We start from the raw sequence: 16899 nt of genomic DNA, 5'->3' as shown, positions 1-16899 counted from the left end.
TTGGTTTTAAATATACTTAAGTATCAAAAGTAACTGGAATTGCTAAAATGTACTAAAGTATCAAAAATTAAAGTTAAAGTATAAATAATTTCTCGTTTTTTTTTATTGACGGATAGCAGGGGAACAGTCCAACACTCAGACATAACTTATAAACTAAGCATTTGTGTTCAGTGAGTCTGCCAGATCAAAGGCAATAGGGATGACCAAGGATGATATCTTGATAAGTGTTTGAATTAGACCATTTTCCTGTCAAAATGTAACAAGTACTTTTGAGTGTCAGGGAAAATGTATGTAGTAAAAAGTACATTATTTTCATTAGGAATGTAGTGAAGTCAAAGTAAAAGTTGGCAAAAAATATAAATAGTAAAGTGAAGCACAGATACACCCCCCCAAAAAACTACTTAAGTAGTACTTAAAAGTAATTTTACTTAAGTACTTTACACCACTGCATGGTAATGACATACTACTGACAAAGGCTAGAGGAGACTTGTCCACATTTCACCTACAAGGCTGGTGAAAGACTGTTTGTTAACAGTCACTAGTTTCGAGAGTTGTGATGCAGTACCTGTAGAGTGAGTTTGGCAGTGATACACTCCTTCTTGCCCTGTGCACTGAGGGTGAGAACACCAGTGGACTCGTAGTCATGGTCCTCACTGGAACGTGTGGAGAAGGTCACTCTGGGGGGAAGACCCTTCTTCCTACGCTCCGCATCCGCTTCAAAGGAGTATGCCACCGCTGTGGAGGGGAGAGAGAAAGAGACAGAGAGAGAGAGAGGGAGACAGAGCGAGAGAGAAGGAGACAGAGCGAGAGAGAAAGAGACAGAGCGAGAGAGAAAGAGACAGAGCGAGAGAGAAAGAGACAGAGCGAGAGAGACAGAGCGAGAGAGAAAGAGAGAGCGAGAGAGAAAGAGAGAGCGAGAGGGGGAGACAGAGAGGGAGAGACAGAAAGGGAGAGAGAGAGAAAGGGAGAGAGCAAAAGAGAGAGAGGGGGAAGTGAGAAGAGAGAAAGGTAGAGAAAGAGAGGGACAGTTACTATTGTATACTGATCTAAAGCATTAATAGCCCATTGAATTATTTATTTTGAAATCATAACACAAGAGGTGTTGTCTTACTCAGTTTGGGGTTGTAGGATTTGGGGTTGGCTGTGTAGGAGAAACAGGCCTCTACCTCCAAGCTGGAAACACAAAGTCATGAGTATTTATGAATATGGTTTAAATGATTTATACTTTTCCATATGCAGATGAACAGCACCCACACAGCAAACTTACCAAATGTTGTTGCCACAGTTCTTCTTAGTTAGATCAATCTCCTTTGGCATTGTCTTGACAACCTTCTGGATATTGATGACTGGCCGAGCTCTGGAGTAACATCACAGGGTCACAGTGTCAAATGTTTAAGGTCAAGAAAGTGGCCCCAAAAAAAGTATAACAAATGGAATGTATTTAAAACAAAACATTGTAGGGTAGATGACTAATTGCCATGGTTACCGGTAGACAAACACAGAGTCGGAGAGGGACCCTACAGCCAGGTCAGGGTAGGAGTTCCTGTCCAGGTCCATGTTACCAGCTAGAGAATAACCGAACAACTTCGTCTTCGATGGCACCCCTGACAACACCTGTGCCGGTTTGATGTTGATGCCCTGAGCTGAGCCGTGGTAGATGAACACCTTCCCTGACCCACTGTCATCATATGGTGCTCCCACAGCGATGTCTGACAGAGAGAGAGTCAGGATTACACACTGTCTACATACACACACATAGGCAAAGACAGACATATGTATACACACACACATAGCTGCATTTTCAGGATTTGCACATATGAGGAACATGTTTTAACAGGGTCTGGAAAAGGGCCACACATTTCATGCAGTTCTACTTCATATACATGATTGAAGACATTAGCAAATTATTATTTTTAAACACACAAATGGCCAAATGTAGGCCTATTCATTAATCTAAACCAGTTATTTAAATATTCAAAACGTGTTTTGTTTCATTCTGTTGAGATTTGGCTAAATGAAGTTGGATCTGTGTTTTCTTACTTAGTTTAAGATAGGCCTTTTGTAAGATAAATATCATTAGTCTGTTTCTGTCATTTGGGTATGGTATGCTCTAGCCTTTCTTGTTAATTAATATAGTTAGAAGCTATGGTGAAGGTTTGGGGTGGTTATTAGCCTGTTATACTGCAGGCCTATGACGGCAACTCACTTCGACAGTTGAACTTGAGGTGAGGAAGAATGTTTTAGGCCCACTAGGGTTACTCTTATAATCTAACAATATAATACTTAGATTTACAATTTTAAAAAAATCTGATCTAAAAAATTGCGAATAAGCCTCGTTTAGCCTCCTTCTGTATGACTATATCTGTGTGCTCGATATTTAGTTTGAGATGGGTTATAAGTAGGCCTTTCATGAAATAAATATCATTAGCCTACTGTTGTAATTTGTAGGGTTAAGTAGGTACTAGCCTGTCTATGTTTAAAGCAGTTCACAAGTGTTTTGTTTCATTCTGTTTCATTTTGTTGGGCCAAATTAAGTTCCAACTGTAAACTAATGTTGTGTTTGCTGAGATATAATACCCTGCTTATTGATGGCGCTGGCTGTGTGGGTGGACACCCTGATCACATCCCTGGTTTATTGATGGCGCTGGCTGTGTGGGGGGACACCCTGATCACATCCCTGGTTTATTGAAGGCGCTGGCTGTGTGGGGGGACACCCTGATCACATCCCTGGTTTATTGATGGTGCTGGCTGTGTGGGTTGACACCCTGATCACATCCCTGGTTTATTGATGGCGCTGGCTGTGTGGGTGGACACCCTGATCACATCCCTGGTTTATTGATGGCGCTGGCTGTGTGGGGGGACACCCTGATCACATCCCTGGTTTATTGATGGCGCTGGCTGTGTGGGGGGGGACCCTGATCACATCCCTGGTTTATTGATGGCGCTGGCTGTGTGAGTGGACACCCTGATCACATCCCTGGTTTATTAATGGCGCTGGCTGTGTGGGGGACACCCTGATCACATCCCTGGTTTATTGATGGTGCTGGCTGTGTGGGTTGAAACCCTGATCACATCCCTGGTTTATTGATGGCGCTGGCTGTGTGGGGGGACACCCTGATCACATCCCTGGTTTATTGATGGTGCTGGCTGTGTGGGTTGACACCCTGATCACATCCCTGGTTTATTGATGGCGCTGGCTGTGTGGGTGGACACCCTGATCACATCCCTGGTTTATTGATGGCGCTGGCTGTGTGGGGGACACCCTGATCACATCCCTGGTTTATTGATGGCGCTGGCTGTGTGGGGGGACACCCTGATCACATCCCTGGTTTATTGATGGCGCTGGCTGTGTGGGGGGACACCCTGATCACATCCCTGGTTTATTGATGGTGCTGGCTGTGTGGGTTGACACCCTGATCACATCCCTGGTTTATTGATGGCGCTGGCTGTGTGGGGGGACACCCTGATCACATCCCTAGTTTATTGATGGCGCTGGCTGTGTGGGTGGACACCCTGATCACATCCCTGGTTTATTGATGGCGCTGGCTGTGTGGGGGGACACCCTGATCACATCCCTGGTTTATTGATGGCGCTGGCTGTGTGGGTGGACACCCTGATCACATCCCTGGTTTTTTGATGGCGCTGGCTGTGTGGGGGGACACCCTGATCACATCCCTGGTTTATTGATGGTGCTGGCTGTGTGGGGGACACCTAGATCACATCCCTGGTTTATTGATGGCGCTGGCTGCGTGGGGGGACACCCTGATCACATCCCTGGTTTATTGATGGCGCTGGCTGTGTGGGGGGACACCCTGATCACATCCCTGGTTTATTGATGGCGCTGGCTGTGTGGGGGGACACCCTGATCACATCCCTAGTTTATTGATGGCGCTGGCTGTGTGGGTGGACACCCTGATCACATCCCTGGTTTTTTGATGGCGCTGGCTGTGTGGGTGGACACCTGATTGGGTTATACACCCAACACATATGGATGACAGGTACATTTCTCAAATGTCTGATGAATGAAAGTCTTGCCAGTCATTTGTCCGGTGCCAAACGTTCCTAACAGAAACCCTGATATATAGTGTATAGTGTGTATATTATGGGCTACAGTAGGCTACAAAATAAACTTTCCAGTGACACTGACACACCCAATGTTGAAGATGAAGTCAGCATAGGCTACTCACCTGTGATAGCCGATGCACTTGTGCCAATATCTCAAGATAAGCTGCTCTTCACTCAGAATTGCAAAAAAAAAATAATGTTTGCATCTACAGAAATATTAGTCTTCTCTTTTCAGCAGTAGGCATTTGCTTTCAAAACGGTAGGCCCGTGTTTTTCTCACGATTGTATTTTGAAATTTGTGAAAGGCAAACTGACAGCCGCAACCAACCATAGAAATATATAATATATAGATGGCAGTTCCAATTCAAGTCAGGACTGCAGCCAATGTTAGTGTACCTGTGAGTTTAACAGTCAAAGTGGCAGTGTAAGAGGTTCCACGATCTACGATGGATTATATCTATGGCAACAATGCAAAAAGCTTTTCTATTTTTGACCTATCTGATGCCCAGTTTGTGGCCCCTCACCCTGATAACCATCCAGGTTGAGATCTCCCAGGTTTTCTACAGCCAGTCCGAACATGGAGTCCTGAGGTCCGTCTATCCTGGTGGGTGTGAGCTTACTCCAGACTCCGCCCTTGTTAATATAGGCATAAATAGCTCCGCCCACCTTTCCATCCTTCTCAAAGAACTGAGGGGCTCCCACCACAATATCCTGCCACCTAGAGAAAGAGAGAGACAGAGAGAGAGAGATGACTCAGAGAAATATGTCGTCTCAACAAGGAACTAATTGTCTCATCTCAAAGATCGTCTGAGAGGCTCAAGCCATAATATCCCTCACTGTGGAGAGAGAGAAGCCATGATACTCTCCACTGTGGAGAGAGAGAAGCCATGATACTCTCCACTGTGGAGAGAAAGAAGCCATGATACTCTCCACTGTGGAGAGAAAGAAGCCATGATACTCTCCACTGTGGAGAGAAAGAAGCCATGATACTCTCCACTGTGGAGAGAAAGAAGCCATGATACTCTCCACTGTGGAGAGAAAGAAGCCAGGATACTCTCCACTGTGGAGAGAAAGAAGCCATGATACTCTCCACTGTGGAGAGAAAGAAGCCATGATACTCTCCACTGTGGAGAGAGAGAAGCCATGATACTCTCCACTGTGGAGAGAGAGAAGCCATGATACTCTCCAATGTGGAGAGAGAGAAGCCATGATACTCTCCACTGTGGAGAGAAAGAAGCCATGATACTCTCCACTGTGGAGAGAAAGAAACCAGGATACTCTCCACTGTGGAGAGAAAGAAGCCATGATACTCTCCACTGTGGAGAGAGAGAAGCCAGGATACTCTCCACTGTGGAGAGAAAGAAGCCATGATACTCTCCACTGTGGAGAGAGAGAAGCCATGATACTCTCCACTGTGGAGAGAGAGAAACTGACCATGATATTCTGTATTTGATGGATAGATGGACAGGGGAAGTGCAGTGTATAGATTTGCCTCATTGATGAAGGGAGAAACATTTGAGAAGACAGAAATTTGATTTCCATAGGCGGGCATGTTTTTTCACGGGACCTCCTATTTGCAACTATTTTATGGGTGTAATAGTAAAGAACATAGGCAGCTCACGTTTCAAGTTTGGGGAAGCTTACAACTTCTACCCTTTCCACCGATCTGCGTGACAGTTATGATTATTTTTATATGCTCATTTTCGTGGAACAGTTTCATTTTCAATAATAACATTTTTGTTTCTCAAACTCATTGTCATGTGGTTAATCATAAAAATCTTCAGTAAAATGATAAAGAGTCGTTAAGTTAAGCTAAGGCCAAAAGCACCAGAGTCTGTCACATGGACAGCTCAAGAAATGAGCGCATAAAACTCAGAGATTTACAGTATAGGCCTACAGTATAGGCCAATGCAGCAGTAGGCCTATAAATCCTCTTAGAGTCTATTGACACACCGGTGCATCAATCTAAGTAACATAATAAAAAAATCCCCATCAAAATCCGTCAGTTTAAGCCAGAGATTTTTTTTAAGCCTTTTGTTTTGACTGCATCTCAATCCACTGTATCCACCTACAGTATATGGGTCTACAGGCAATATGCAAACAGTGAGTTTTGCCAACTGAAGTCCCGCCCCTGTGTCTACCTCACATATTTTCCTGTATCCCTTGTGGTGTAAACCCAGAAGAGATGAACATTCTGCTACTTCGCTTCCTACTACTTACAAGCTTCAATTTTGAGCTTTTTTTTCTAGAATTGATACTCGCAATTATGTCTATGTCTCTGTCTAGTTTTGAGGAGTGTCTGTACAAACTAGTGAGACATACAATAGCCTTTATAACCCTTTGATGTGGTTGTATATTCGGATAAGTGCCCAAAAGACAACAGTTGGAGGGAGATATCATGGATATCACGAAATTTTAACAACAACACTGATGTCAAAGAAACATGGAGAAAGATTTGGGACCGGTATGATCGCAATCTGAAAATGTTGAAGGAGACAAGGAGTGGGGCTGCCGCTGGAGGGACTGTATTGGCTTCGTGTTCACGTGGAAACCGTGTATTGATACCATTTCACTTATTCAGCTCCAACTATTACTACGAGCCCGTCCTTCCCAATTAAGGTGCCACCAACCTCCTGTGCATGGTGCCATGGATGGTGTCTATTCCTATGTTTCCTGTTTCTCAGGAACATGACAATGTACTTTCACAGGACCATCGATCAGTACTGTGTCCGCCTCATCGGCTCTCAAGTGAGACAGAGCCCTGGTGATTTTTTATTATTCACACATTAGGGTGGTGGGTAATTTGTGGTTTTCTTTGTTGCATGTTTTTATGCTTTGTGTTTTTATGTACAAAGGGAAGCCCACCAGCGAGCGGCCCAGTGACACGAGCCTACAAGACAAGCTAAATGACTTCTATCCACACTTTGAGGCAAGCAACACTGAAGCATGCATGGGAGTGCCAGCTGTTCCTGGACGACTGTGTGATCATGCTCTCCATAGCCGATGTAAGTAAGACCTTTAAACAGGTTAACATTCTCAAGGCCGCAGGGCAGCTATTTTCATTTTTGGATAAAAGCTGATCTAGGGCTGTTGCGGTTTACCACCACACCAGCCAAATCAGAAATTTTGTCACAAAAAGATGCTCCCGACTATGCATATAATTGATAGCTTTGGAAAGAAATAAATTATTCAATATTTACGAATTTCCAGAACTCAAAATAAAGATTCTTCTTGTTAATGGGTGAATTCAAAAAGGCTTTAGAAAACCATGGGAGATTATCTACAGGCAAAACCAAGATGAAACCGGCATCCAGGAAACCAGCACCTTTGGATCTTTTTGAGGCTCCGTCTCTATCACACAATGAATGGTCATTTTGTTCGATAATTCCTTCTTTATATCCCCAAAATGTAAATTTATTTGGCACGTTTATTCAGAAATACACCGGTATACTCGCCCAACATGACTACAAATAAGTTACCTGTAAACTTGGTCCAAACATTTCAAACAACATTCATAATCCAACCTTAGGTATCCTAAAACGTAAATAATCGATACAATTTAAGACAGGATCATCTGTTTTTCGAAGAAAAATACGGAGCAAAGAAAAATAGCCCTTCAGAGTGACACTCACGGAGCAACTTCTCCATTCCTGAAAAACATCAACCAAAAAGACCGTTGACATCTAGTGGAAGCCATAGGAACTGTAACCAGGGCCTATATAAATCAGGATTCCCAAAGAAAACCAATAAGCTCAAACAAAAAATTCCCTGGATGGATTGTGCTCAGGGTTTCGCCTGCTAAATCAGTTCTGTTATACTCACAGACATTATTCTAACAGTTTTAGAAACTTCAGAGTGTTTTAAATCCAAATCTTCTGGGCCTGAGTCACAGGCAGTTTACTTTGGGCACACTTTTCATCCGGACTTGAAAATAGTGCCCGCTATCCCTAAGAGGTTTTAACTTGTTTCTCAGAAGTGTAGCAGGTTGTGAACTTTGCAAACAACACTCTGAGAATGAAAACAGTAAATGACTGTAATTAATATGTGCATTAACAGAAATTCATGTAACCAAATGATCGGGAAATTAACGGTACATTTACTAGGCCTACTGGTGACATATGTAATGGGGAATTTATATGAAATAAGCAATCAAAGGGAAAACAATTCCCACAATGAAACAATGAATGCTCAAGAATTGGCGGGAGACAGTTGAGTGCATTCTGGAGAGAGACGATGTCACGACTTCTGCTGAAGTCGGTTCCTCTCCTTGTTCGGGCGGTGTTCGGCGGTCGACGTCACCGGTCTTCTAGCCATCATCGATCTATTTTTCATGTTTCATTGGTTTTGTCTGGTTGTCGGGTTTCAATTCCCTAATTACATGTTGTATATGTTCCGTCTGTTTCCCCCATGTCCTTGTCAGGAATTATTTATTGTAAGTACGTGCGCTTTATGTGACTGGTGCGATACGGGTTTTTGTGCCCATATATTTTGTTACTTTTGTATGCCGGCAGTTATGTACATTCAACGTCTCCGGCTATTTACCAAGTTCTTCTCTCCTGCCTTTGACTTCCATGCCACCAGTTACACACCCCTTGACAGACGCACCCCTCTCCTCCTCGTTGCAAATGTTTTGATTATGCTCAAGACACATTATCTACCACAGATTTGACATACTTTTCACTGACAGCCACAACTCGATCGGCTAGGTATATTGCTATTCACAATGCCCAAATAGCGGGATTCCCAAATAAGCAAAGCCTTACACACTTGTGATTTGAAACAATCCACAGGTATTATTAAAAACAAGCTAATGAGCCTCTGCGGCTAAGTCATGCTCTCTGGTGAAGTATTTTGAATGTTTTTACTTAGATCGTAGTAATTATATAAATCAATTTACTTAAGGGGAAGCCATTAACCTAACAGTGCACTGTGTACCCTGCCAACTTTCCTTTTAAATTTGCAAGAGTCTGAAACCAAAGATCTTTATATAATAACAAGATGCTCATGTTTCCGCCCTAACAATGGGAATTGTTGTTCCTAAGGCGGGAAGGCAAGCGACAAACTTGGGTCTGAATATTATACTGATAGAAATGCATTGGACTTATTCTGGACAGATTTTGGCGAGAGTGAGCCCTCTCACTTCACCTCTTCTTCTCTGCTGAAACTCTCTCCCCCGGAGAAAGCATCAGAGTGAGCGAAACAGCTCCCCTCTGTCTTACTATATGTAGCCCATGTATCTGATTCTGTCTGGTCAGAAATAGTATGACATGCCATACTCTTCTACACATACTGAGACAGAGGGGCGCTGTTTCGCTCGCTCAGATGCTTTATCTGAGGCCCCCTAAGCCCCGCCCATTATGCCGGCCATGGAAATAGTATCATGGTCTTGTCTTCTCATACCCGTCTCCAGTGAGATCCACCACAGTGAGGTCGTAGCCGAACGATGAGGCTAACCCCTCCCCTTCCAGGATGTACTCTGGTGACAGCATGGAGGACTCATCGGACTCCTTCTTCAGCAACACCACCTCTCCGCTGTGATGGGCTCTCGGAGCGCCTGCAACCACTGTCAGCTGACCCTTCTTAGTGATGGCCTTCCCTGAGTCCAAAGAAAAGCCTGAGCGGAGAAAGATAATTCACCAATCAATCAATCCGTCTGTCAATGTATGTCCACATAAATACAGACATGTTTCAGGTGAGATGGTGCTATACTAAATGTTTGATGCACTGCACGGTCACAGATATGGATGGAACACTGACTGAGTTTACACAAGCAGCCCGATTCTGATCTTTTTTCCACTAGTTTGTCTTTCACATCAGAACTTTTCACATCAACTCTCTTTCAGAGCTGATCTGATTGGTCAAAAGATTAATTTATGGAAAAAAAACAGAATTGGGCTGCCTGTGTAAACGCAGCCAGTGGCTGTAGATGTAGATGGACAGGCAATCAAAGATCATGTTATAATAATGTTGTGCTGACCGTGCATGACACAACATGAAGGCACCAAACCAATCAGAAACACTAACAAACAGCACCTGGACTTGGCATCACACCAACCCATTCCCAACACGACTGATGACACCAATATGTTGCATTCGGATCGGCCAAAGCTAGGCCCTGTACAGATTCACTGATTTCTCCATCATATATCTATATCTATTCAAGCCCAGTTGGTTGGAAGTGGATGTGAGTTATAGCTCTGATTATCTGCACCACATCTATCTCAGGTCGATGCTCATGATGAGCGCAATGTTCCACTGTGCATGATGATGACTAGGGCACGGAGTGATATTATTGGCTCTGGAGAGCATGATGTCATCACGCAGGTAGTCTTACAATTCTAAGTAGCTATTGGCTGTCACATCAGTATCCATAGCAACCTGGGAAGGAAGTGACTTGTACACAAACGGTTCACGCTGGAGCTGGACACACTGGTCATGAAGAGCACACATTGAGGGGGAGAGGAGGGAGCCAGAGAGGGATGAGGGATGAAAGAAAGCAGGGGTACCTACCCAGGTAGCTGTTAGGGGGCACAGGGACCAGGTCTGGGTTTAACTGGTTCTCATCACCCACCTCATAGGGCCCATCTTTATACGAACGCATCTCCAACAGAGTGCTGTTCTTATGCTCTACTCTCACCATACCTGGCGGGAGGGAGGGAGGGAGGGAGGGAGGGAGGGAGGGAGGGAGGGAGGGAGGGAGGGAGGGGGAGGGAGGGAGGGAGGGAGGGAGGGAGGGAGGGAGGGAGGGAGGGAGGGAGGGAGGGAAAAGGAGAAGAATAAATGAGAGGAGGATGAGGATGAGGGATAGGAAAGTGAAGAAAGGGGGATGGAGATGAGAAGATGAGGACAAAAATCTCAACACAAGCGTATAATAAATGGAAAAGCATTTGATAAATAAATAACACACAATAAATAAATCACACAATAAATCAATAACACTTGATAAATAAATAACACACAATAAATAAATCACACAATAAATCAATAACACGTGATAAATAAATAACACATAATAAATCAATAACACGTGACAAATACAATATATGAATCATGAGCTGAAAATAAAAGTTAAAAAGTAACATACATGTTGATGTGACCCTTATCAAAATTCTACATTTTATCATTGTGGTTTTGCTTCCAGCAGAGGTCACTGTGGTTAATACATTTGAGCATGATTAAGAGAGGAAGGGCCCATGTGGACTATGCTAATCTGCCTAACCCTAACCTCTGACCCCTCACCCTAACCCTACCTCTAACACCTGACCCAGACATAACCCTGACCTTATCCCTACCTCTACTTGAAGGTAACAGTGCTCACTGTTGCCCCTAGTGGCCGGTTTCCACATCATCTCCCAATGTCCTCAGACATGGACAGACGTCCAATACTGACTTGTATCACAGGTGACATTGTTGGGTAGGGCTTGCAAGTTAAGCATTTCATTTTACTTGTGCATGTGACAAATACAACTTGAAACCCTGAAAGCTATCTGATCTTGTCTAGGGTTTTGAATCCAGGAATACACACTCACACGCCACACCCCTACCTTTCCAGTCATATGCTCCAGGAGCTCCAAACACTAGGTATTCATAGTCCCTAGTGAAGGTGGCAGACAGACCCTGTTGGCATGAGCCAAACCTCTCATGCCCGCGTGCCCGCCCCTCACAGAACCTCCAGTTCCCTCCGTCCTCATCAGACCGGACATTGATTGTCAGGTCCTGGCTCAGCACGTAACACCTTCCTGTGATGTCACGAGACTCCTGGGGCGTGTTCACAAACAGACGCAGCTGGTAGCGGTGGGCACACGTCTGGAGAGAGAGAGGAGAGGGATTGGTTAATGGAGCTGTCAGTCAAGTCAATGGCCAATCAGTTTGAAAGTGCACACACACTTACCACAATCTTTCCTCCTGGTCCCTGGCTGTTCACTGTTACACCCATCCACTGGTTCTCCTTGCTCTCAGTATTCAGGTTCTCTACACACACAAAACCATCATCAAATCTTAATCAAATGATTCTGCCAACAGACGATTTCCTTGGAAGGATCTGTGTAGACAGATGAAGACAGAAAATAAGTGTGTGTTCATGTGTTCAGAGGTGAGCTCACCATTGTTGTCAAGCTCCACGCGGTTACAGCTGGAGGAAGTGGTGTCACAGTTGTAGAGTCCTCCTGTGACCTTTGACTTCTGACCTCCCAGAGCTTTGGCCCTCGGAGCACCAACAAGCAACCTGTAACAAACACCACAACGCCATGTTAGGATACAGGAAACAAAAACAAACACGCACACATGAAACACACAGACAATGAGGACACACTCAATGAGGACCAGCCTCAATCCTTTCAATAGTCCTCTCAATGAGGACCAGCCTTTCAATAGTCCTCTCAATGAGACCAGCCTATCAATGAGTCCTCAGTCTCTCAATGAGGACCAGCCTATCAACAGTCCTCTCAATGAGGAGGACCAGTCCTCTCTTCAACATCAATGAGGACCACAGTCCTCTCAATGAGGACTATCAACAGTCCTCTCAATGAGGACCAGCCTATCAACAGTCCTCTCAATGAGGACCAGCCTATCAACAGTCCTCTCAATGAGGGACCAGACCCTATCAACAGTCCTCTCAATGAGGACCAGCCTATCAACAGTCCTCTCAATGAGGACCAGTCCTCTCAATCAATCAACAGTCCCTCAATGAGGACTCAAGTCCTCTCAATGAGGACCAGCCTATCAACAGTCCTCTCAATGAGGACCAGCCTATCAACAGTCCTCTCAATGAGGACCAGCCTATCAACAGTCCTCTCAATGAGGACCAGCTTATCAACAGTCCTCTCAATGAGGACCAGCCCCTGAGGACCCTCCCAGTCCTTCATGACCACATCAACAGTCCACACACACACACACACACACACACACACACACACACACACACACACACACACACACACACACACACTTTATTTTTGGAACCACAGACTAGAGGACACACCCGCTGAAAAATCGGAATAAATGTTTTTATAGTAATATACATATTTTTTATCTCGTTATTTATTCATTCATATTTTTACAAAAGGTAGTGTGAAGGGGTTTTTACGAGTCCTGTATTAACGGACTGATATAGCCGTATGTAGCACAGGGTACATTGATAGTGCAGAGAGACATTTATCTTGTCAGAATATCCATAGTCTTTGTCCCAGCTTAACTTGAAGAGGATATTAGGCCAACCTACTTACAGAAAGTGTGTTTATATGTTTTATTTGTTAATATCACCAGATAGGTGCAGTGGAATGTGTCGTTCGGATGAAGATATAAGATATTAGGTTATTTCGTCAAACTTGTGAAGCTTCTATGTTTATCAGTTGCTCATTCAATGTATTTCCTGCTACTTTACTCAAACTGTTTTAACAGTTTTCCTTCCTAAGTGTTTTACATTCCCTGAGATCAACCAGAAATATTTACAAGGCCAAATATTCCCAGATTTTCAGAAAAAGGTCTCTCGTTTCTGCATCACCAAATTTTGCATAATGCAAAAAGAGATGGGTAGGTGCACTTTGGGTCTGGAGGGCATGGAGCATCGCTCTGACACTTCTCACAATGGTGCTACTTTAGTAAAGTTCACATGCTGATTAATTAGTGTTAGTTTAGTATAAAGGTTCTGTTACACCACCTAATTTCTTATATTTTTGGGGGACATTTCGCTGAATAGTCTAAAAGAAAATCTAATGTGGCCAAACCTCAACTGAACAGCTTTACACAACTAGGCAGGGTGTGTGTCTGTGTGGGAGTATGTCTGTCTGTGCCTGGGTGATTACCTCAGCCCAGGTAATCAAATGACTGCTTTCACACTGATCTCAGAACAATGAGGATCCTTTGTGTTGCCCCCTGCCATACATATATGTACACGCCACAGGGGGTTGGTGCCCTTAACTGGGGAGGACGGGCTCGTGGTAATGGCTGGAGTGGAATGAGTGAAATGGTATCAAATATATTAAAACACATGGTTTCCAGGTGTTTGATGCCTTTCCATTCTCTCTGTTCCAGACATTATTACGTCCTCCCACTGACACACGCATGTGAACATACATTAAAGGAAGGAAGTCAGGAGAATAGGCAGACAGAAGAGGTATCCCTTAGTCATGCCCCTACTGCAGTCTATGAACAGAAACCCCTCCTTAAAACCTAAAACATCAGGAGATGAGAAAATATCTGATCCTGAATCAGTGATAGCAGAAACGTGTACCTTCTCCTTAGACTACGGAGGTCGAGTAACATTAAAGAGACAGTCAACAGGAACCAACAAAACCATACATTATGCTGATACTGTATAACTGCATGCAAAACATAACTAGTTACACAGTATGCAGTAAAAGGACACATGTACATGGTCTCAATTGTTCATTTACCTCTGTGCAATGGTTGCCCATTACCCAGTAGCCTGCTACTGGTAAGTAAAACACAGGGAGTGTGAGAGGGAGACAGGGAGTGTGATGAGAGGGAGGGAGGGAGTGAGAGGAGAGACAGGGAGTGAGAGAGGGAGACAGGGTGTGTGATGGAGACAGGGAGTGAGAGAGGGAGACAGGGAGTGTGTGATGGAGACAGGGAGTGTGAGTGTGTGATGGAGACAGGGAGTGAGGAGGGAGACAGGGAGTGAGAGAGGGAGAGACAGGGAGTGTGACAGGGAGTGGAGACAGGGAGTGTGAGGAGACAGGGAGTGTGTGAGGGAGACAGTGTGAGAGGGAGACAGGGAGTGTGAGAGGGAGACGGGGAGTGTGAGAGGGAGACAGGGAGTGTGAGAGGGAGACAGGGAGTGTGAGAGGGAGACAGGGAGTGTGAGAGGGAGACAGGGAGTGTGAGATGAGACAGGGTGTGTGTGGGAGACAGGGAGTGTGTGATGGAGACAGGGAGTGTGTGATGGAGACAGGGAGTGTGTGATGGAGACAGGGAGTGTGTGATGGAACAGGGTGTGTGTGATGGAGACAGGGTGTGTGTGATGGAGACAGGGAGTGTGTGATGGAGACAGGGAGTGTGTGATGGAGACAGGGAGTGTGTGATGGAGACAGGGAGTGTGTGATGGAGACAGGGAGTGTGTGATGGAGACAGGGAGTGTGTGATGGAGACAGGGAGTGTGTGATGGAGACAGGGAGTGTGTGATGGAGACAGGGACAGTGTGTATTCTGGAGACAGGGAGTGTGTGATGGAGACAGGGATGATGGAGACAGGGAGTGTGTGATGGAGACTCAGGGAGTGTGTGATGGAGACTGCCAGGGAGTGTTGATGGAGACAGGGAGTGTGTGATGGAGACAGGGAGTGTGTGATGGAGACCACCAGGGAGTGTGTGATGGAGCAGCAGGGAGTTGTGATATTATGGAGACAACAATGGATAAACATCAGGGAGTGTGTGATGGAACATGGAACTGTCAGCACATTTCAGTTCCAAATGGATTCCAGAACACTTCACAGAACCCTCATGAAATCCTGAACTATGAAATCCTGAACTATGCCTTCTTAGTGCCAAGTTCTCTATGCTCCAACTCTATGGTCTGTTGTTAGGACTGATATGAACCCAGAGTTACATTCATTACTGTACACATAATGAATAACAATGTGCATAAAATAATAAAACAAGTGTTTCTTATTGGACAAGTTCAGGTAGTCCCTCAATGTTTCAGTCCATTTTCTTCCGTTTGGTACCTAGTTTAAACAACCCAGGTCTGTGTATGGGCGACTGACTGACTGTGTGTTTGGTGCGCAGTTGTAAAGGTTATTTATGTCCGTAGCATTCCTTCAGACATCCCTCTTGGGTTTGATGTTGGCTAACCAGGAGCAGCCTGCAGGAGAGAAAGAGGGGCAGAGGCAGGGAGAGGCGTGGTTGGGGTAGAAGGTGTGTGTTTATCATAGTAAACGTACAGAGACGTTCACCTAGCGCCATGACTCTGAACTAACCTTTGAACTCTAACCCTACTGCTACAACCTATCTACAGTATCTAGGATCTGAGAGATCAAAGAGTGCTTGACATAGGAACCTCACAGCTCTACACACTAGACCTCTGTCTGTAGAACATGGTGGAATAGATTATCTCTCTCTCCACATGGACAGAACACACACACACACACACACACACACACACACACACACACACACACACACACACACACACACACACACACACACACACACACACACACACACACACACACACACACACAATCTCTCAGTCTCTTTCTCATATGCTTTCCATTTTCTTCACTCACCCATTCCAGTAACTCTCTCTCATTCTTTCAGTAACTTCAGTAACATCCCTGCTTGGGTTTGATGTTTAACCAGGAGCTATCTCGTTCTTTCAGTAACTCTCTATTCTTTCAGTAACTCATTCTTTATTCTTTCAGTAACTCTCTTATTCTTTCAGTAACTCTCTCTCTCATTCTTTCAGTTGACTCTTCTTTCAGTAACTCTCTCTCATTCTTTCAGTAACTCTCTCTCTTATTCTTTCAGTAACTCTCTAACTCTCTCTCTCTTTCATTATTTTCAGTAACTCTCTCTCATTCTTTCAGTAACTCTCATTCTTTCAGTAACTCTCTCTCATTCTTTCAGTAACTCACACACACACTCTCTTCATTCTTTCAGTAACTCTCTCTTTCATTCTTTCAGTAACTCTCTCTTATTCTTTCAGTAACTCTCTCTCATTCTTTCAGTAACTCTCATTCTTTCAGTAACTCTCTCTTATTCTTTCAGTAACTCTCTCTCTCTTTCAGTAACTCTTTCATTCTTTCAGTAACTCTCTTATTCTTTCAGTAACTCTCTCTCTCATTGTTTCAGTAACTCTCTCTCATTCTTTCAGTTTC

At 44.4% G+C, this 16899-nt stretch overlaps 1 protein-coding gene across 1 annotated transcript in view; it reads right to left on the bottom strand.

The window, feature by feature from the left end:
- Positions 1 to 16899, bottom strand: part of LOC135510970 (integrin alpha-6-like) — a 29126-nt gene that overhangs the window by 5218 nt on the left and 7009 nt on the right. Inside the window, exons 2-11 of the mRNA XM_064932337.1 lie at positions 12168 to 12289; positions 11957 to 12036; positions 11610 to 11871; positions 10576 to 10707; positions 9466 to 9679; positions 4590 to 4783; positions 1487 to 1709; positions 1268 to 1357; positions 1112 to 1173; positions 566 to 735 (exon numbers count right to left, since the gene is read on the bottom strand). Of these exons, the coding sequence (XP_064788409.1) occupies positions 566 to 735; positions 1112 to 1173; positions 1268 to 1357; positions 1487 to 1709; positions 4590 to 4783; positions 9466 to 9679; positions 10576 to 10707; positions 11610 to 11871; positions 11957 to 12036; positions 12168 to 12289 (1549 nt within the window). The remainder of the gene's footprint in view (positions 1 to 565; positions 736 to 1111; positions 1174 to 1267; positions 1358 to 1486; positions 1710 to 4589; positions 4784 to 9465; positions 9680 to 10575; positions 10708 to 11609; positions 11872 to 11956; positions 12037 to 12167; positions 12290 to 16899) is intronic.

Source organism: Oncorhynchus masou, chromosome 3 (assembly GCF_036934945.1).
Source record: "Oncorhynchus masou masou isolate Uvic2021 chromosome 3, UVic_Omas_1.1, whole genome shotgun sequence".
NCBI classification, from domain to species: domain Eukaryota; kingdom Metazoa; phylum Chordata; class Actinopteri; order Salmoniformes; family Salmonidae; genus Oncorhynchus; species Oncorhynchus masou.
This window is presented reverse-complemented; position numbering and strand designations above follow the sequence as displayed.